Genomic DNA, 20,713 nt, shown 5'->3' on the forward strand with positions numbered 1-20,713 from the left:
CTCTGGTTGGGCAGGGGGTTGACCCGATAAAGACCCATGCCCTCATTCCTTCATTACACCTTGGACCTGTTGGCCAGGGGTGTGGTGTTCTTTACTTACTTAAGGTTAAAAGGCTCTCTCCAGGTTTTGTAATAGCTTGTCCTTTATTACTAATGCAACTCAGCTATATATTGTCAGTTGATCCCCCTCCCTCCAGAGTATCAGGTTCAGGATATCAGCCCCCTCTTGGGACCACTGAACTGCCCCCCGTTTCTTTCCGGGCAGGTTAGATGGAGTCCCTCAAACAGGCAGTGGGCAGGGGGAGATTTACAATTGATCATCACAGTCCTCTTACAAGTATTGATGCTTAAATCGGCATCCCAGGGGAGCTGAAAAGTCTTCAGGATGGGATGGAGTGGGGCTGTGCCTCATCTGAATCCTTAGAAGGTGGAGACGAGAAACATTTTCTGGGATTTAGTGTGAGTGGGGCATGTCCTCCCCAAACTTGTTCTGGTGAGCCACGTTCTTCACATCTAGGAGAGCCTGAGGAGGCGAGAGAGGGTGGGGAGGAGAGTGAGGACCCCTCTACCTCAGCCAGGAGGTTGCCCCACACTAGTCCTCAACCACCCTTCTCCTGGACTGTCCTGTCCCACATGCAGAAGGGTCCTCACTCTCCCTTTACCCAAGCACAGAAGGTCTGTGTGAGGGTGTGTGTGTGCGCGTGTTAGAGGCTCTGCCCAGGACCCACCTGGTGGTGGACATAGGCCTCACAGTTGTAACACCAGGTGGATAGGTCGACGTAGCTGAGGACCAGCGGGTGTCCTGAGTCTTCGTGGTGGTGGAGCATATGAGCACTGATGTAACGACCGCAGTAGACCTGAAGTTGGGAAGTGAGGATTGAGTGGGGATCAGTACCCACCAGCAGTCTGCTCCCAGCCAACCTCCACCCCAACCCCTTCTTCTGCTGCCTACCTGATAGCAAGAGAGACACACCCAGTTCTCCTGGAGCACTCCACAGTCCTGACAAGGTTGGGTCACGTCGAGGCCTGACTCAGGGATGGGGCACACTGCCACCAAATGGGGACACCAGGGCAGCGGTGTCACGGCATAAAGCACGACCTGGAGTGGATGAAACTGAGTGAGCTAGGGACTCCATCTCCCTATCCCATGTCCCTCCACCACATTTTCCTAGCTGGAGGCTGGAACAGGCAAGAGACAGAAGCCACAGTCTTATCCCTGGTGCCTGAGCTCACCTGGTCAGTGTCAGCATGGTCCCCACAGCTCTCATTCAGCACAGAATCATCTACGTCCTGACCTCCAGCTGCCTCTCCTAGTAGCCCCTCCTCTTCTGGGATCTGAGATTCTGGTGCCTTCTGGATGCAGAGGCAAGAGATGTATCTGAGAGGCCAGATTCTTGCCCCTTCTTCCCCCTAACTGGGTGTGGTGGGTCTTACCTCAGCCTCGATGTTTAGTTCCAAGGTCCTGAGATTCTCAATCAGCTTACTGGGGGATATCTGGGGTGTGGCTCCTTGCACAGGTGAGGTTGGGGGAGTCTGGTTATCAGTACATGAGGTTTGGATCACTTCAGCTCCCCCCACAGCTTCCTCTGAGGTGGTCTGGCCTGGTGTGGTTCCTTCTGTGGCTGCCTCTGGGATGGTCTGGTCCAGAGTGGTTTCCCCTGTGGTAGCCTCCAAGGACTGGTCCTGATTGAACTCCACCACAGCAGTCTCTGACTTAGCTTGCCCGGGAGTGGACTCTTCCACGGATGATGCTGAGGGACCCTTCTCTGTGTCTATGTCCAGAATGTTCCCTTCTGGTGTGGTCATCCTCTCAGCTGACCCAGGGTTGGCTGGTTGGGTCACTTTCTTGGTGATCAACTCAGAAGTAGAGGGTCCCTCCTTGTCTTCGACCTCTGGAACCACAGGAGGGAGATCCTTGAGTGTGAGTGCTCTCTCCTATCCTGCCCCTGATCCCTGCTCTCTCATGAGCCCCATCACCCCCAGTTTCCCACGTCTGCTCACTCATGACTCGCAAGCTGCGCCAGTATCTGCGATGGACTTGGATGGTCTCGGTGATGGAGGCCAGGGCCCCCGAGAGTGGGGGCCTCGACAGGGTTAGCAGTGGTGGTGGGTCCCCAAGGAGGGAACGGGTACAGGCAGCCATGGACTCTGAGATGGATGTCAGGTTATAGCCACCCTATGTTAAGAAAAAGTGGAGGAAAAGTATGATGGAGGGTCCCCATGGAATCTGGGAGGCAAGATGTTCTGCCTCCCAATCCCCCTCCAGGGCCCTGCAAGTCTGGAGGGTGAAGACAAATGAGTAGAACACACATCTGTCAGATGGGCAGCATCCACCAAGTGAGGTGGCTGTTGAGGGAGATCAATTATGATGTAAAGTGCAAGATAATAATTATCATCATGACAGTAGCACTGAGCGTAATGTTAGTAACAGCAAATATTCCTCAAGTGCCTTCTGGGTGCCAGACCCTATTTTGAGCATTTTATGTGTTATCAAATCACTTAATCCTTACCACCACATGTGCCCAGTCTGTAGGGAAACCCCCTTCACTCAACATCCTATAGGAATCCCAGTCTCTGCTCTTTCTACAAAGAAACTGAGGCTCAGTGTGGTAAGATAATGTGTCTGAGGCCCACAGCGGGAGCTGGGCTACCTGATGGGAGAGTCCAAGTTCTTCACCACTTCCCTGCCCTGACACAAGTGGTCCTGGGCACCCTGTGGGACCTTAGAGCAGCTAATTAATCTCTGTGAGTGACTGTCCTTATCTGCTCAGTAGTGAAAAATAGCAGTATGTAAGGTGGCCCGAGAGGGTTTAACTAGCACACGATAACTCACGACAATTAGAAACTACTTATACAGCACTTAGCACACACCAGGCACTGTTTCATGAGTAGCCAGCCCCATCTTACAGTTGAGGAAACTGAGGCATGGGGGGTGGGTGGCGCAGGGGCACTGAGTGACTCAAAAGGTCAGTGAGTTAACTTTGTCTCGGGAGATTTCTTGAGATAGCTCAAGTAATGGTAAAGGATTTGGACGCCAGCGTGAGTAAGGCTGCTTGGGTTCAAGCCCTGGCTCTGCCATCAGATGTGTGGAGGTGGGCTAGTCACTACACCTCTCTGTGCCTCAGTTTTCCTGATCATGAGGGAGGAAGATGACAAGGTCGGCAGACTCTACCTCGGAAAGCTGTTTTGGCAAGTGAGTGGGTTAATATTACACATGAAGAGCTGGGAGGAGCACACGGCAAATGCCAAGCACTCAGTTAAAGCTATTAAGCTGGTGTTATTGACACCGGGTGTCTATCAACAATCCCAGGTGGGGACACTCAAAGCAGATTTCGGCAAGCTGCCCCCGAGTGTTACAGCTAGCCAGCAGAGAGGGCAGGACTTCAAGCCTTCCAAACCTGGTTCTCCCACCGTGGGAAGAGAGGCAAAGAGAATTACCTCCAGGATTAGGACAACACGGCCATTGGCGAGGCCCATCAGCAGGTGGGTGAGGTGGGCATAGCCCTCCGGTGACACCTGGCAGCCCCCCAGCGGGTCCCCCCGTGCAGCGTCAAAGCCAGCTGAGACCAGCACCAGTTCCGGGTTAAACTGAACCAGGAGAGAAGAGACATGAGGGCATGAGTGTGGTGGCCTGGGTAGCTAGTAGGGGAGGGTGACTCAGACACACAGAGATGCCAGTCAGAGAAAGATGGAGGACTGCAGACTGGGGGACACAGGACCAGAACCCTGAAAATAGGAAGGGGAGGGGAGGACGTGGAGACACAGGGCAGGCAGAATCAGGGTCACAGAGACAGAGACATGGAGACAGATCAACAGGGATGTGGACACACCAAACATAGACTGAGAGACATGACGCAACAGAGACTGGGAGACAGTTCTGGAAATGGACAGATGGGGACACAAAGCAGAGTCATAAGGCAGAGACATGAAATGTGGAGATTCAGACGTCAGGAGATGGTGACATGGGACATACAGGCACAACACAGGGATTTATACAGACAGTGCCAAAGGGAGGTGCACATACACTTCCATCACAGAAAGTGACAATACAAGTGCCACAGGCAGAAAATGGTCACATGCCCACACATATGAGACGGTAGCACGTAGACTGAACTGACATTGTGCTAATCACACACACATACACAACAGTACCTCACAGAGGGGATGGTAAGCCACATCCACCCCTACACAGACACAGTCCTACACGTGCCATTACCCAAATCACCACACACACACACACGCACACACACTGCACACACACACACACTGCACACAGAGAAAGCAGTCATCTATAGCCACACACTCACGCAGTGTCAGGCAAAGATACACAGGCTACTGCCAGCCAGACACACAAGCAGCTGTGGCAGACAGGCAGAGGGGAATGTCACACATACTCTCACACATGCTGAAAGCCACACACCAGCTGTCACAGAGAGAGCAGTGCACGGTAACATCCAGTGTTACAGCCACCAGAGAGCAAAACGGTGGTGGCCAAGAGCCATTTGTGCAGCCTCACACACACACACACACACACACACACACACACACACTCAAACTCCTCCCTGCCTTGCATGTGCAATTCCACAGAGATGGCACTCACACAGGGCCACCTCATATGCATCCAAAGAAGTCCACCACCACATACCTGGAAGTCCCTTATGATTACAGGACCGCAGGGAAGGCGGTCACATAGAGCCACTCTGCAGAGGCAGAAATAGGCCAAGGCCATCGCAGAGTCACATCCTCCCCCCCCCACAGCCATCACTACAGCCACCCACAGGATCAGTCACCCACTACAGCTGTCCCACAGGATCCGTCATCTGGAAGTCAGACACATGCAAGCCCACTGTCACCCACACAGTCACTGCCACATGCATCCCATACTATACCTCATAGGCAATAGGAAGCACCAGACGATGCCAGGCAGCCAGGTAGTCGGCGTCACCCACGCGGGGCCCATTCCAGGCCACGTTGACAGTGAAGCCAGTGCCTGCGGCCTGGCCTACCTGGCTGCTGGCACCCTCATCCCCCATGGGAAAGAAGGTGCCATGATCATACCGATGCAGGGAAATGTAGAGCACACTGCCGGGGTGGGAAGGGGGCGACCATGGCTGGTTAGTGGCCCCCGGCACCCCTGAGGCATGCCCCGGCCCCTGCCCCAGCCCCTCACCTGGGGTCTTCCTCAAATATGTGCTGAGTTCCATTACCATGATGGACATCCCAGTCCACTATCAGGATCCTGGGGAGGGAAGGGCTCCTTAGTGACCTGGGACACTGGCCCCCTGAGAGAGGATAGGGGCTTGAACCCCAGGGTCTGTCTACAGGGGCATTTATTGCTGGTGGCAAAACTCTGGGTCCTGGAGGGGAAAGCAGTGGGTGGCAGGCTTGTGGGTCCTATCAGAGTAAGGATGAAGGCCAGAGACTGGGTCCTGAGGTCTTCACTATGAGCCCAAGCAAGTGCTTGGGGCTGGAACCCCCCCACAAAAAAAAACCCTGTATTGGTAAATGTGGGGAGCTGGATACTGGGTCTTCTGAAGTAAGCACTGGGGGCCTGGACCTTGAAATCTGTCAGGATGGCCATCAGGGGCCAGAAATGAGGGAGCAGGGAGACACTGGGTGCTACAATCTGGGGGTCCTATCTGGTTAAGTACTACAAGGCTAGATCCTTGGTCCTTTTCTGGGGAAGTACTGGGCAAAAGTACACTTGGGTGTTTCTGGGTAAGTCCTGGTGGGAGTCTGCACCACTGGCCCAGTGAGTAAGCACTGAGCTGGTGGTGGGGGGTGGGGGTAATGGAGCCCAGGGAGCCCTCACCGCAGTGCATGCCCACTGATGGCTTGGGCATGGCGAGCAGCCACAGCCACAGAGTTGAAAAAGCAGAAACCACAAGCGGCATCCCGCTCTGCGTGGTGTCCTGGGGGACGCACCACAGCAGTACCATTCAAAACCTGGGGGGGAGGAGCAGGAAGCAAAGATTAGACCACCTGCCCTCGCTGCTTTCTCTCTCCTTTATTCCCTTTATTCTCTCCTTCCGTCACTGCCACTACCCCCAGCTGCTAGGCGCCCCCAGCCGGTAATCCCCATCCCCCCACCGCACTTGCCAGTAAGCAAGGCCTCTGGGGAGCAGGGGTCTTCCTTCCTGTGTGCCTCAGGCCCAGCCCCAACCTCTTTCCATCCCCCCTACCCCTCCCAAGACCCCCCACCCCCACACACACTATGGAGGAGGTACCTCTCTGGCTAGTACAGCCTCCACCAGGCGGCACACAGAGCCAGTGGCCAGTTGCGCACAGGCAAAGGTGCTGGGGCAGATGTAGATGGAGTCAAAGTTGGAGCCCTCGCGGTGCAGCTCCCGGGTTTTCATCTTCTCGGTTGCCCGCAGACGGCCCACATACTCGGCACTGGAGGCACAGACGGGGACAGTCGGGTGCTTCCATCCCCTCCACCAGGGCAGTAGTGGGGGGGGGTGGAGGGAGGTCTGACCTGTGGCAGGTAAGCAGCTCAGCGTCCGTGGCAGGACGTGTGGGCAAGGTAAGGCAGCGCCCCGCAAGGCCCAGCTCTTCCAAACGGCGCATGATCCGAAAGACTCGCTGAGGCATCTCTGGGTGATGGCTGGGTTTGGGGTGGGGGTGGGCAAGGAACAGAGACAGGGCTTAGTGCTTCAGAAAGGTGGGAGGAATGTCCCTGTCCATTTAGCCAGTGGCCCTCCAACTGCATACTTGTCCCACAAGTTGTAGTGACCCATCATCCGCTGGTCATAGACCAGCCCTGTGCGAGCCTGCAGCATGGGCCACGTCAGAACTGGGAGCACTGAGGGCTGCCACGGTCTCTCCTCTTCCTTCTCCGCCTTTTCCTCCTCCAGGATGTCCTCCTCCAGGGCCTCAGCTGTAAAGGGAGGCCGTTTACTCTACTCCCCGGACCTCAGATCCCTGTAATGCTCTGGAACTCAGTTTACCCAAACATAAAAGAGGTGAGAGGCCTGAAACCAGGGTCCAAGGCGAGAGAGGGCCTGACGCTCCCCTACCAGGAAAAGTCATGCAGGGTCTGGGAGAGTCTCTCTCAAGGGCTCATTTCATGCTTGACTCCCCACCTAGCCCCCTCCCTGCCTCCTACCTGATCTCACAAGGACCTCCCAGAAGGGCTCCAGGGCTTCCAGGGCGCAGAAGAGTGACGCCTGGGCACTAGAGGGCAGGGGAGGGGAAATGTGATCAGATGGCCAGTGGGCAGGCAGTACGGGTCCCACTTTTCTCCTCCTCCACCCTCCACTAGGGTGCTCACCTTGGGCAGGGGGCACTGGGAGACTCCAGGATGGGGCAAGGGTCTCCCAGAAGGGTGTGGAGTGAGGCGCTGACACCTTCAGCCAGGGCGCGGAGGTTGTAGCCGCCCTGGGAAAGGAGTGTGGGGGGCGGGGATCAGGAAAGAGCCACGCATTATGAAGGAAGAACAGCAGTAATGCTACTAGGGTGCTGACTACACAGCAAGCAACAAGGAAAATGAAGGCTGACTTCCATTTCGTTCACCAAACAGTGCAGGGAGGCAATCACCATAGTTATGATGCCCATTTTGCACAAGGCAAGTGGGGGTACAAGTAAGTTCAGTGACTTAGATGAGGTGGTCCAGCTAGTAAGCAGAAGGGCTGGGACAGACTCCTGCCTAACCTGAAAGCTTTGTTCTAATGTCCTCCTGGATGGATCCATAGACGGGCTGAGACTTGAAGGGAGTCACTCACCTCCAGAGATAGGATCAGCTTGCCTCCTGCCAGACCCATGAGCAGGTGGGTTAGCTGAGCGAACCCTGCCGGAGTGGTGGCCATCTCACCCTGGGTGGGGGTAGGGGGTGTGGGATGTGTGTGGAGGATCAGCCTGGCTCGGTGCAGCCCCCTTCTGCCCACGTACCATCCCAGGCAGCCCACCTTACCTTGGGGTCCCCTTGGAGGGCATCAAATCCAGCGGCCACCAGGACCAGCTGGGGCTGGAACTGAGGGGGAAAGGGACTACATGAGGCCACTTGCCCTCACGGCCCATCCCTCAACATTGTTCCTGTCCCAACACACCCCAGACCCCCAGGACCTCAAGGGCGACTGGCAGAAGGAGGCGCAGGAAAGCAGCAATGTAGTCAGCATCTCGCATCCCCACCTGCAGACAGAGCAGCACAATGGAGACATTCTGCCCTCTGCCCCGAAACGGGCTGAAGGGCAGGGTGGGGCCTGACTTTGGGGGTGTAGGGCGGGCAGACGCTGACCTGGTTCCAAGGCACATTGATGGTATATCCCTGGCCTTGGCCAAAACCTATGGTGGACCAGTTAGAGGCCTTCAGGTGGGGCCAGAACCGACCCTGCTCATAGCGGTGGATGGAGAAATAGAGGACGCTGGAGGCAGGGAGGGGGGAAAAAAGAGGTGGGGGCAGTTGAGAGTCAATGCCCCAGACACCCCAACCCACAGCACCCAGCTGACTTGGCCACTCATTCATTCTCTCATCCATTTCCCCACTAACTCCTTAACTCTCACATCCATTCATTCTATTTAGTCACCAACTTATCCACCCTCCCATTCACGAATGTTCCTGTTTCTCCATCACTTCACTCATTCGTGCACTTTCTCACTGGCAAAAACACAGGTATCCTCTGCCTTTCTTTCTCTGTCTCTCATGAATAAATAAATATAATTTTTTTTAAAAAAAGGACCTCAGGGGGTGATCCCAGCGTCCTGGGATCAAGTCCCACATAAGGCTCCCTGCAGGGAACCTGCTTTTACCTCTGTGTATGTCTCTGCCTCTCTGTCTCCCATGAATAAATAAATAAAATCTTAAAAGAAAAAAAACCCACTTGGTACTCTCCTCAGTGCTAGCTTGGGAGACCCTGACAGTGATGGGATCTAGCCCAGTCCCCAAGGTCTTCTGACCCAGCAGGGGACTCAAAATCATACCAGCCTGCCCCACGGGCCCCCGTGACCAAGGTGGTGATAGCAGGACAGATTCTGTGATGTTTGAGACCCAAGGGAGGCATACGGCTCTTAGCTGGTAGGAGCCAGCTAACGTAGAAAAGAGCAGGCAAGGCTGGAGAGCCTAGTGCTTCCCCTGAAGGATGTGGGGAACCTTGAGGGCTAGGGCTTAGGGGGCATGAAATTTGTTTCTGTATATGTGTGGGGGTGGTGGCTGAGGCTTCCTGAGGCCAGTGAAGGGGCCCTTCCTTCTCTCCAGTACCTTACAGGGCACCTCTACTACTTGTATTTTGTAGGTGAGACACTGAGCACTCAGGGCAGTGAGGACAGAGGATACACCAGAGAGACACAGAACAGACCCTGAAAAGGCACGAAGGTCTATGTTCTGATAGAAAGCCCAGCAGGAGGCTGTAGGAGGGCTTAATTCTGATGGGGGCAATCAAAATGAATAATCTTTCCTCCATCCATCCATCTGTTCACTCCCTGTCTTGTTTAAGAATTTTTTAAAAACTTTTTAAAGATTTTATTTATTTATTCATGACAGACACACAGAGAGGCAGAGACACAGGCAGAGGGAGGAGCAGGCTCCATGCAGGGAGCCCGATGTGGGATCCCGGGTCTCCAGGATCAGGCCCTGGGCTGAAGGCAGTGCTAAACCACTGGGCCACCGGGGCTGCCCCTGTTTAAGAATTTAAGGCAACAGTTTTTATCTTTCTTCAGAGAAATGCAAGGAATAGCGGTAAGCAATGAATCTAAACCAACTTAGTCACATTTTAAAAAGTGCTGATAATGTGGTAGTGAAAATTGATGCAACTGATATAGATTCTTGAAATCCAAGAAAAACACCTTGGAATCGAGCAATGAAACCCATGCAAAAGTTCTGATCTTGAGTAGGTGGGAGATAACTGTTTTACTTTTTTTAAAAGATTTTATTTATTTGACAGAGAGAGAGACAGACAGACAGATTACAAGCAGGGGGAGTGGCAGAGGGAGAAGCAGACTCCCCACCAAGCAGGGAGCCTGACTTGGGGGCTCGATCCCAGGACTCTGGGATCATGACCTGAGCCAAAGGCAGATTGCCTAGCCGACTGAGCCTCCTAGGGGCCCGACTGTTTTACTTTTGACTCTGATAAATATCAGTTCTAAACTTTTTTTTTTAAAGTAAGTTAACCAGTAGAGAAAAAGAAAACCACAGTGGAATATAAAGATGATCATCAGGGGAAGAAAAGAATAAAGAAAATAGTCGAAGAAAGCCAAACTCATGACAGCCACCAGAACCAGCAGAATGAACACCCAAGGAAACAAAGCAAACAGCAGGAGGGTTATTTTTTTTTTTTGCTTGCTTGTTTGTTTAAAGATTTATTTATTTTAATTTGGGAGAGAAAGAGTATGAGTGGGGAGAGGGGCAGGGGAGAGGGAGAGAGAGAGAGAGAGAATCTCAAGCAGCATGGAGCCCAACACAGCGCTCTATCCCGGGACCTGACATCATGACCTGAGCTGAAACCAAGAGTTGGATGCTTAACTGAGTCACCCAGGCACCCCAGCAGGAGGTTTTAAAATAAGTTCCACTGATTTCTAATAAAAGAATGGTGGACTGATAGCACAGGTTTACCTCCTTGCTCTCCCACAATCCCAGTCAAAAGACAGTAAAAGGAAGTTTAAACAAGGATCATCTCAGAAAGATGGAGACAATTAGAGACTTCAACAAATCCCTGGGAAATAGTCTTTGAGACTCCAAGGGCCTCACGGAGCCCTCTCTCATGCTGAGCAGATCACGGAGGGAACCCAAGATGACCTGAGGTTTCCCTTCTGGAGACATCAAGTACAGATCCAGGTCAAAGTACACAAAATCAATTCTGAGTAGCCAATTCACTGAATGACCAATTCACTAGATTTTCTTGTTCTCTTAACTACTTAGCCTTAGTTTACCTGTTTTTATCATCTTCATATTAGTACTTTAAGGCTTGATCAATTTGTCTCCACCCAGGACCCTGCTGATGGAGTTAAGAGCCCAAGAGATGGGGAGCTAGGAGATTGAAGGGCATGGATAAATGTGTGCTTTTTTTCCCCAATTATACATTCTTATTTATGAGAAAGAATGCATTGAATATATTTACAATTCTTCATATCTGTGTATATTGTCAATAACATATCCACAAAAGAACACAGCTATAGCCTCCAATGCATTTATTAAAACAAAAAGAATGATGAATGAAGTTAGGGAATTCTTGTTTGCTTAGAGACGATATACGATGGTAAATTTTTTTTTTAATTTTTATTTATTTATGATAGTCACAGAGAGAGAGAGAGGCAGAGACACAGGCAGAGGGAGAAGCAGGCTCCATGCACCGGGAGCCCGATGTGGGAATCGATCCCGGGTCTCCAGGATCGCGCCCTGGGCCAAAGGCAGGCGCCAAACCGCTGCGCCACCCAGGGATCCCGGTAAATTTTTTTAAATTTAAAATACATCCTCTATGTTTTAGAGAGATATTCTAGAATATTTACAGAAAAAATGATATGGTAATCTGGGATTAACTTAAAAATATTACAGAAAGATGGCAGTAATAAAAAAAAGAAGAATGGCAGTGATGGCAGGTACAGATGAAATCAGATTGGCCAACTGAGTTGATAATTGTTGAAGCATTCAAGAAGCCAGAAACAGACAAAATAACACAGGAGAAAGAGATTAATAAAGATAAAAACAGAAAAAATAATTAAGTATAAAAAATAAATGCTAGGGGTGCCTGAGTGGCTCAGCTAGTTGAGTGACTCTTGTTTTGGCTCAGGTCATGATTTCAGGGTCATGGGATAGAGCCCTGCATAGGACTCTGTGCAGCACTGATTACGCTTGAGTTTCTCTCCCTCTGCCCCTACCCTCACTCTTTCTCTTGTTCTCTCTCAAAATAAATAAATCTTAAAAAAATAAACATGGGGTACCTGGGTGGTTCAGTTGGTTTAGCATCTGCCTTTGGCTCAGGTCATGATCCTACGGTCCTGGGATCGAGTCCCATGTCTGGCTTCCTGCTCAGTGGGGAGTCTGCTTCTCTCTCTCCCTCTGCTATTCCCCCTGCTTGTACTTACTTTCTCTCTCAAATAAATAAAATCTTAAAAAAAACCCCAAACCCCACTAGAACAGTGGATGGCCAAAAAAGCCAAAAGTTAGATTTGAAAAAATTAGTACAACTGACAAATGTTCAGCAAGACAGACGGTAAAAAAAAGAGATGCCATCACAAGAAGAGACCCCCCCCTTTTCCTGGCATTTGGCAGGACCCCATCTGATGCATGGCTTCCTGTCCATGCTCCCTAAGGTTAAGATCTGTCAGTGGACATGACATTTCCTGCCCCCACCCTGGGGAAACAAATTTGAGGAAACAGACTGGCATGCACTCCAGAAAAGCAGCCCCAGGACAGCCACCTTCACCAGCATTTTTCAATATGAATGCCAAATAAGAACTGCTAGACATTTGAGGCAAACTGAGGAAAACTTAGAGCGCTTCTATTTACTCCTCTTTAAAAACAAGCTGAGGAATGAGAGGATGCAGAAACAGGGAGGAAGAAAGTGCTTTTGAAGATGAAAACAATGTCTAAATATGTAATTCAATGGAAGAGCTTCAAGATATAATATAGTTGAGGAACTCTCCCAGGACACAGAGCAAAATGAAGAAGAAAACACGAGAGAGGGACACCTGGGTGGCTCAGTGGTTTACTGTCTGTCTTTGGCTCAGGGCGTGATCCCAGGGTCTAGGATCAAGTCCCACATCAGGCTCCTTGTGGGGAGTCTGCTTCCCCTCTGCCTGTGTCTCTCATGAATAAATAAATAAAATCTTTAAAAAAAGAGAATACAAGAGACCAGACAGAATACAGTGGAATACAGGAGCACCTGGGTGGCTTACTCAGTTAAGCATCTGCCTTTGGCTCAGGTCATGATCCCAGGATCCTGGGATTGAGCCCCACACTGGGCTCCCTGCTCAGCAGGAGTCTGCTCATCACTCTGTCCCTCACCTCACTCATTCTCTCTTGCTCTTTCTCTGTCTCTCAAATAAATAAATAAAATCTTTCTTTAAAAGACCCTTTAGAAGAAAGCATCTGAGGAGGGCAGCCCTGGTGGCGCAGCAGTTTAGCGCCGCCTGCAGCCTGGGGTGTGGTCCTGGAGACCCGGGATCGAGTCCCACATCAGGCTCCCTGCATGGAACCTGCTTCTCCCTCTGCCTGTGTCTGTCTGTCTGTCTGTCTCTCTCTCTCTCTCTCTCTCTCCCTCTCCGTGTGTGTTTCACATTAATAAATAAATAAAACCTAAAAAAATTTTTAAAAAAGACTGTCCTTTAAAAAAAAAAAGCATCTGAGGATTTAAGATTTAAGAAAGGCATGAGTCTTCAGATGTAAAATGTCTACTCCCTGCTAAGGGGAATGAAGAGGCCGGGATGAAAGTTCAGAACACAGGGATAGAAAGAAGAAAGTGATATCTTTGGAGAGGGAAATGGATTACTCAGAAAGAAATAAAAGTCAGACACCTGTCAGCAACATTGAATGCTACATAATAAAGCAATGTTCAGAGAACTGCCAACCTAGATTAAATAATAGGCCATGGGAACTTGGGATCTGTGGGGGAAAAAGGGGATTCTATGCAGTTGATTTGATAGAAGGTTGAATAAAACAACACTTAGTGTCCCTACTGACGAGGATTTGCTCAATCACTTTCCACAGGAAGGGTAAGCTGGTGCCACATTTCAGGAGGGAAGTCTGGCAGGAGACCCCAGATTTGAAAGCCCATTGACCCTCTGACCCAGCAATCCACACTTGGAAATTCATCCTATATGTGTACATCCTATACGTGTACAAAGGAATGCAAAGTTACATCTTTCTAAATTACAGATTTTAAGATAATATAAAATGATATATTTCCACTGTAGAACTGTCTGTTATAGCAAAAACTGGAAAGCACCATAAATGTCCGAGGGTTAAATGACCAGAGATACAGCTATACAACGGGATACTGAACGCTCCTTGCAAAGACCAAGGTGTTCTTTAGAGGCATTAATGTGGAGAGGTGCCCAGGACACGTTGTTAAATGCAAAAAGCAAATTGCCGAAGAACACAGAAAGCAACATCCCATTAGGGGGTGCATTAATGACCATACTAAATATTCATCCATCTAAAGAAAAAATTCTGTAAGAATATAACTGACACTATCAGTAAGTTATTTGGAAGTGGCAGGAATTCCAGGAGACTCACTGTTTTAGACATTTCTGTATTGCTCAATTATCTTTGCTTTTTTTAAAATCCTGCTGGAATTTTTAAAAAAGACTTTATTTATTTGACAGAAAAAAAAAGTATAAGCATAGTAGTATGCAGAGGGAGAAGGAGAAGCAGGCTCCCCACTGAGCAAGGAGCCCGACATGGGGCTTGATCCCAGGATCCTGGGATCATGACCTGGGCCTAAGGCAGACACCTTACCGACTGAGCCACTTAAGTGCCCCAATGTTGTTCAATTTCATTAAATATTTTGCAGTAGTCAGAATCAGAAAAATAAACCCGTAATTTGAAGTTCACTCCAGTTCCGAGGGAAACTTGTGAACAAGGTCTTCAAACATCTGTGGGCTCAAATCTCATCTCTCCCACTACTCTGTATGACCGTGTGAGCTGTAAGCCTCAGTTCCCCCATCTGTAAAATGGGGAAGCCAGCGGACCCTGCCTCACAGTGAAATTAAGCAAGAAAGAAGGCAATGTAGAGAGCTACACAGAACTGGGTTCTAAGGTGGGCCTGATGAATGTGAATGCCTTCCGTTCCTGCCTAGGCTCCTGGCTGGGCCTGTAAGGATGCGGGGGTGGCTGGAAGTCTAGCATCTAAGGCAGCACTCAGGGCATACCTGGGGTCCTGGTCAAAGGTAAACTGTGTTCCTTGACCATGGTGTACATCCCAATCCACGATAAGGACCCTGTGAGGATGACAGAGGTGGGGTACTATGTAAGAGGATCAAGGTGCATCTGGCGGAAGGGCCCAGACCAGGATACCCTACCCTGTGCCACCCCCACCACCCCCGCCCCCCTGCTTGCTGCTGACCTCTCAATGTTATGCTTCTGTTGAGCGTAGCGGGCAGCCACGGCCACATGGTTGAACATGCAATACCCATCCATAAGGCTGTGCTGGGCGTGGTGTCCAGGAGGCCTGGGCAGGACAGGGAAGGCCACAGATTGGGGGTGGGGGTCCTCCTCTACAGAGGCAGACTCTCCCCTGTGTTCCAATTCTAGACCACCAACTCCTCTGGTTACAAATCTGTCAGGAACTGAGTACCTGGGGCCCCCAGACCTTCACCCCATCTACTGCTCTCTACCCAAAGGAAATTGCATAATGTTCGTTAAAGTTATCAACGTGTAATGCTCCCTCTGGCAGCACATATACTAAAATGTAGGCAGAGGGAGAGGGAGAGGATTAGCATGGCCACTGTGCAAGGGTGACGCAAAAATTTGTAAAGTGTTCCATGTTTTTTTTCACTATATTGTACACCTGAAACTAATGTAACACTGCATGTTAACTATACTGGAATTAAAATTTTTAAAATAAGTAAAATAAAAGTGATCAGTGCACACACCCTCACAGCCATTCTGTTCCCGGGGACTTAGCCCACAGCCCACAAAATATAAAGGGTGAAATAACAATGTTTCTAAATGGATAATGGTATTTGCTGTGACATGTTTTGGAAACAGCAAATGACTGGGGAGAACCAAAACGCCCATTTCTAGGGGGCTGGTTAACTTCCTGTGCATTTGCACAGTGTCGTTCTACGCAGATCTAAGGCATGCACTGTTCGAGAAAAGCTTTCCAAGACATAGAAGTGAAAAATGCATGGTACGGAAGGGAGCATGTTGAGTGCTACCACCTTTTGTGGCTAAAAAAAGGGGGAGGAGAAAGGCTGTATCTTCTGCATTTCATCAATTTTGGGATGCCAACAACGTGAAGATGTATAGTGATTTCACATGCCAACAACAAAACAGAAAACACTGCTAAATGAATTCTAAGACGCCACTGTTTGCAAGATGAGTCTGGTTTTCAAGATGGTAAAATACAGATTTCAGCATTGATAAAATATGGCATTTACTCCACGAATAAACACAGAATGTTTCTGGGTGCACACATGAGTCATTGGTTACAATGGCTACCTCCAGGAGAGAAAGCAGGTCTCTGAGGGATGAGGGTAGGAGATTTTTTGGTATCCCCTCTTGTATCTTTTGACTCTTGAACCATATGAATATACCACCCATACCAATACATTTTACATTCGAGAGAAGGAATTTTTTAAAATATAAAACAGCCAAATGCCGGTGGGTCCTACCTGACAATGGCCATGCCATTCCGGATCTCGTTCCTCAGGACTGCATCCACCAGCCTAAGGACAGAGCCTGAGGCCAGGCAGGCACAAGTATAGGAGTTCTGAAAAGACAGTGGGGATCCAGAGAGGGAGTAAGGGAGAGAGCAGCCCTGTCCACTCCACTACTCCTCCCCAGGATGTGGTGGGCATGGGGATGGGAAACCCTAGGATTGCCACCACCCTCTGCTCTTACAGTTCTTATCCATACCGGATGCAGATAAACTGAGTCATAGGTGTCAGCTAGGATGCGGAGCTCTCCCTCATTCATGTACTGGGTCGTCTCCATCAGATCAATGTATTCTAGGCTGGGGACACAGACAGGAGATGAGATTCAAGGATTTGCCTCCCTCCTGGGCCTGAGTCAGGGCTGTCCCTTCTGAGCCCTGGTCAAGACAGGCCCCCTCAACTGTCAATCTGAGGGATCAGCTGGGATACAGGACATGTTTCCTGATTCTTCCCCAGCCAGCCTCATTTCCAGTAATATCCCTTGCTCTCTGCTCTAGCCAGAATAAATCCTACCCCCAGGCCATTGGCCACACTGTTGTAGCTGTCTGTACCTCCCTTCCCTCAGCTTTCCTCTTCATCTGACTCACTCTTTCTCAGCTCAGACAGCCCCTCTGCCAAGCTAGTTCTCCTTGAATCACATCACACCAGGGCCCTCACTCTGGGTTCCTGCAGCCCATGGAGGAACCTCCAATCACTCTCCACATGTCCATCCTCTGTTTACACACTAGGTTGTAATACCAACAGCCTATTGTGGGCTGATGACATGGCAGACACCACTCTAAGCACTCAACACATCTCGGAGCCTCCTGAGGAACTTCTGTTTACAAGTTCCCGTGTGATAGGCGAGGACGCTCAGATTCAGAGACTCAGCAACTTGCTCAAGGCCACAAGGCCTAGGACATTCCTTCCCAGAGAATGCGGCCTGCCCTGGTTGGCCCAGGGTGGCCTCCTCCCCACCGCTACAAGGCCCTGAAGCCTTCACCTGTGAACCAACATCAGCTCCTCCTTTTCAGCAAACCGAGCCTGGAGAGACACAAGGAATAAAGGGTTAAGGCATTGGCCGCACCCAGGCTCTGCCAGCTCCTGCCCACCACCCAGGGTGTCGGCTGAGGGACTCACCTGAAAGGACACGCAGCGGTCCAGGAGGCCATCCTGGATCAGTTGTTCCTTGATGGCATGGAGCCGCTCAGGGCCCTCAGGAAAGCTGGGTTGACAAGACATACAGTTACACACCCACACACACACAGACTCTCTCTTCCCCCTCTAAAATGCAATCTTCCCAGAGGCAGGGGTTCTGTTTGTTTTGTCTACCACGGCATCCCTAGCTCCTCAGGAGATGGCAGACATGTATTCGAGAATGAAATCTTTTGCCATCATGAGTCTTCTGTTGGGAGAGGGGACATACACACATAAGTGTGATAAATGAGCAAACAATGATATAGACTAGGAAGGCCTCCAACAGCAGGTGTGGGGGAAGGGGAGCAGACAAAGACCTCTTGGAGCAAGTCTCCTTGAGATGGGAATGTTAACTGGGTGAGGAGGAGGTGGAAATGAGTTTCTGGAAGAGGGGGCCAGCCAGGGTAAAGACCCGAGCTGACAGAGTGCCTGGCGATGCTGGAGGAACAGCAGGGGGACCAGTGTGGGTGAAATGAAGCTACGCGAGTGACTGGCTGATGAGGTCACTGAAGTGGTGTGGAGCCAGATCACGTGGTATGTTATAGGCCAGAATGAAGAATCTGGACTTTACCTTGAGGGCAATGGTATACCCTTGAAGGATTCTAAAAAAGAGAACAGGACTCTAACTAATGTAATGCAGTATGTCAACTATACTTCAGTTAAAAAGTAATTAAAAAGAGAGAGACAACATCATCTCACACGTATTTTGGTTTTCTTTGGCTGCCATGTGGAGAACAGACAGCAGGGTGAGGGTGAAAGCAGGCAGCCAAGGAGAAGGCCTCGGCCAAGTCTAGGTAAGTGATGGTGGTGGTGGCAGTGGAGGTGGTAAGGAGAGGTCAGGTACTGAATACATTTCCAACACAGAGCCAAAAGAATTACAACATGTGTGAGCAAATGGGAGGTATAAATTCTTGCATTTCTGCATGAAATATCCTTTCTTCAAGGAAGCCTTCTGCGAACCCCGGAATGCTAGTCTAGGGTCTTCTATCAAACACTCTTGAATCCCCTAGTCTGGGGTTATCCTTCGTTAAATACTTCACACTGCTGTTGGCTGTTTAATGATTTGCTCTCCTACTCAACTAACAGCTCCTAGAGAAGGGGCCCTGTCTGTCTGGTCTGACATGTCTGTATCACCAACTCCTGGAACACAGTGCATACTCAGGAGGTGTTGGCCAAATGAAAAGAATCTTTTCAAGCCTAAGCCTCCCCACTTGAAATCATCTGCTGCCAGTCTCCAGGCTAGCATAAGAATGGCTTCGTTCTTGCTAATGGGCTCTAAGGGCATTTATTTTTGTGGTTAGGGTACCGTCTGGAGGAGCCAGCCTCACCTGTCATCCCAGAGGCAGTGGAATTCATTTAGTTGCTCATCAAACACCAAGCCAGTGCCACAAAGTGTCTTGGCCTCAAGGTTCAGATCCTGCAGGGAGAAAAAAAGGGGAGAAACCGATCCACTTTGGGCCCGAGTCAGAAGGAACACACACTGTCCAGGAGGGAGAACCACAGGATTCTGATTGTCACAGGAAGCTAAATCCATTGAGCCCAGGCCACTCTCACCAGCCCTTGCAGGCCCACGATTAGGTCTTGCTCTGCTGCTTGGCTGAGCTTCTTCATTCTGCCTTTCTTCTTTACCTCTGCTAGACTAGGGCTGGAGTGGCGTAAGGCACCCTTCTTAACACCTCGCTTCTGCCAAACAGAGAGAAGGGTCAGATTCCAGGGCACGGCCTACTGCTCCTCCCCCCCATCAGGCAGGTTTGGGGCCTCACCGAGGTGACGCTGGAGTCGTGGGGGGGCGAATGGGGGTTATGCCTACTCCTTCGCTGCCTGGTTGTGGTGGAATCCTGGCCGGTGGAGGTCATGGTCGGGGAGACTTCACCCCTGATGCGGCTCTGGGGGGTGGGGTGGCGGTGACTACGAACAGGCTGGAGTGCCCTGAGGGCCTCCCAGACCCCGCCCCCTATACAGTCTCCATCCCTTCTGCTATCCTACTCCCCACCGCCTTCTAAACTCCACCCCTTTCAAGGCCTTCTCCTTCCACTGGGGTGTCCATTCCACCTGGTCCCGCCCATCCCAGTAGGCTCCACCCCCTTAACACTATTCTTTCCCCTTTAAAAGTCTTGCCCTTTCGCGGAGCAATAAGTCCCCAGGCTCAGTCCGTCCTAGCGCCGGCCCTTTCCAGCTAATCACCGCCCTTTCCGCTCCCCCAAATCACATTCCCAGACTCTTTCATTCCTCCAAGCCTCGCCAAGACCCCACCCCTTCACAAATCTGCCCCTTCCAGCTAATCTCCCAGAATAATCACCCACCCTTTCACTCAGCCAGACCCAGACCCCGCTCCGGCCCCGACTCCACCCTTAACGATCCACTTAACTCCACCCCTTATCAGGCTGGACCGACACCTTCCACTTGGCCAGATCCCGCCCCTAACGTTTCAACGAGCCTCGCTCCTCGGGGAACTGCCCCTTTCCTTCCACCAGATCCCACCCCCTGCTCAAACCCTACCCTCAAGCTCCAGCAAATCCCTTCAGCCAGTTTCAGGCCGCCTCCCACCAGTCCCCTCCCCCTTCCGACCCCACAGCCGACGCCGACCAATCCCTTCGGCTCCACTCACTGAGCGCAGCCCTTTTTTCAAACTCCGCCCAGGGCTCCCGCCGCCAAATTCCTGGCGACCTGCGGGACGGCGGGTGCTTGAGACCCTCTTTTCCATTGGGCCGGTCTCTCTACTGCCCGCCCCGATCCGCCTACACTGTGTGTCGGTGCTCAGGGCCGCGCCCTTCAGGCGGGCCATACTTCCCGCGAGCTCACAAACGCCGTGGGTACGTCAGCGCGCGACGCTGGCTGTGCTGCGCCTGCGTGAAGCGTGCCCCCGCGGTTCGAGGTGGCGCTCAGGCTCTAGCCCGCCCCTCCCCCAACCACCGCCGCTGCCGTCCTGGCTCCCGTGGCCGCTGTCTCTCGATCCTTGTCCGGTCACCTTAGGAGTCCTCCGGACCCGCGCCAGTTGTCCTGTACGATGACTCAAGAGAGCAAACAAGCAAGCGAGGGAATTAGGAAGGGGCGGTTTCTTTTCTCCCGGTGGCTTCCTGCGCGGCGCGCTGTGATGACGTAGCGCGGGCGGGCCGGCGGCAGGGCCCCGGAGCGCGGTGGATATTGGAGGATGGCTGGTGGTGGCCAGAATGGGAGTGGTGACGATGTTAAATGCTGTGAGGCTTTTCCGAGTTAATATTTACTAAGGT

At 51.2% G+C, this 20,713-nt stretch overlaps 1 protein-coding gene, 1 long non-coding RNA gene and 1 other non-coding gene across 12 annotated transcripts in view; 2 read left to right on the forward strand and 1 right to left on the reverse strand.

Annotated features, from left to right (window-relative positions):
* Positions 1–124: 124 nt before the first annotated feature.
* HDAC6 (histone deacetylase 6) lies at positions 125–20,600 on the reverse strand. 10 transcript variants are annotated; one of them, XM_072816244.1, is made up of 29 exons: positions 20,452–20,600; positions 19,247–19,369; positions 19,038–19,166; positions 18,812–18,900; positions 17,427–17,511; positions 17,290–17,330; positions 16,510–16,606; positions 16,266–16,363; positions 14,996–15,100; positions 14,802–14,870; positions 8,236–8,362; positions 8,064–8,129; positions 7,912–7,971; positions 7,724–7,813; positions 7,273–7,379; positions 7,108–7,175; positions 6,714–6,879; positions 6,478–6,606; positions 6,227–6,395; positions 5,812–5,945; positions 5,170–5,238; positions 4,889–5,081; positions 3,438–3,587; positions 2,001–2,175; positions 1,434–1,891; positions 1,233–1,352; positions 952–1,098; positions 728–856; positions 125–522 (listed from the first exon to the last, which is right to left on the reverse strand). In XM_072816244.1, exons 2-29 carry the CDS (start codon positions 19,337–19,339, stop codon positions 454–456), a joined length of 3,432 nt encoding a protein of 1,143 aa, XP_072672345.1. In that variant the 5' UTR covers positions 19,340–19,369; positions 20,452–20,600; the 3' UTR covers positions 125–453. The 10 variants fall into 10 exon arrangements, with proteins under 10 accessions (XP_072672345.1, XP_072672340.1, XP_072672337.1 ...); XM_072816239.1 differs by having other exon boundaries at positions 16,495–16,606; XM_072816236.1 differs by lacking the exon at positions 20,452–20,600 and adding an exon at positions 20,092–20,284 and having other exon boundaries at positions 16,495–16,606; positions 19,038–19,163.
* Positions 15,310–15,421, forward strand: LOC140628919 (U6 spliceosomal RNA). Its single transcript, XR_012026840.1, has one exon. It is a non-coding gene; the product is annotated as a U6 spliceosomal RNA (small nuclear RNA).
* Positions 20,285–20,713, forward strand: part of LOC140627716 (uncharacterized) — a 55,701-nt gene continuing 55,272 nt past the window's right edge. The window contains exon 1 of the long non-coding RNA XR_012026340.1: positions 20,285–20,485. This is a non-coding gene — a long non-coding RNA (uncharacterized lncRNA). The remainder of the gene's footprint in view (positions 20,486–20,713) is intronic.

The sequence above is a fragment of the Canis lupus genome, chromosome X, assembly GCF_048164855.1.
Source record: "Canis lupus baileyi chromosome X, mCanLup2.hap1, whole genome shotgun sequence".
NCBI lineage: Eukaryota > Metazoa > Chordata > Mammalia > Carnivora > Canidae > Canis > Canis lupus.

Bases quoted from the DNA above. Each gene is read 5' to 3' on its own strand.
- HDAC6 (XM_072816235.1), bottom strand. From the start codon at position 20,268: ATGGCCCGCCTGAAGGGCGCGGCCCTGAGCACCGACACACAGTGTAGG. The intron at 15,101-16,265 runs GTAGGACCCACC...TGTCCTGCCCAG, and splicing joins AATGGCATGGCCATTGTCAG to GCCTCCTGGACACCACGCCC. The intron at 14,871-14,995 runs GTCAGCAGCAAG...TCATCCTCACAG, and splicing joins CAGAAGCATAACATTGAGAG to GGTCCTTATCGTGGATTGGG.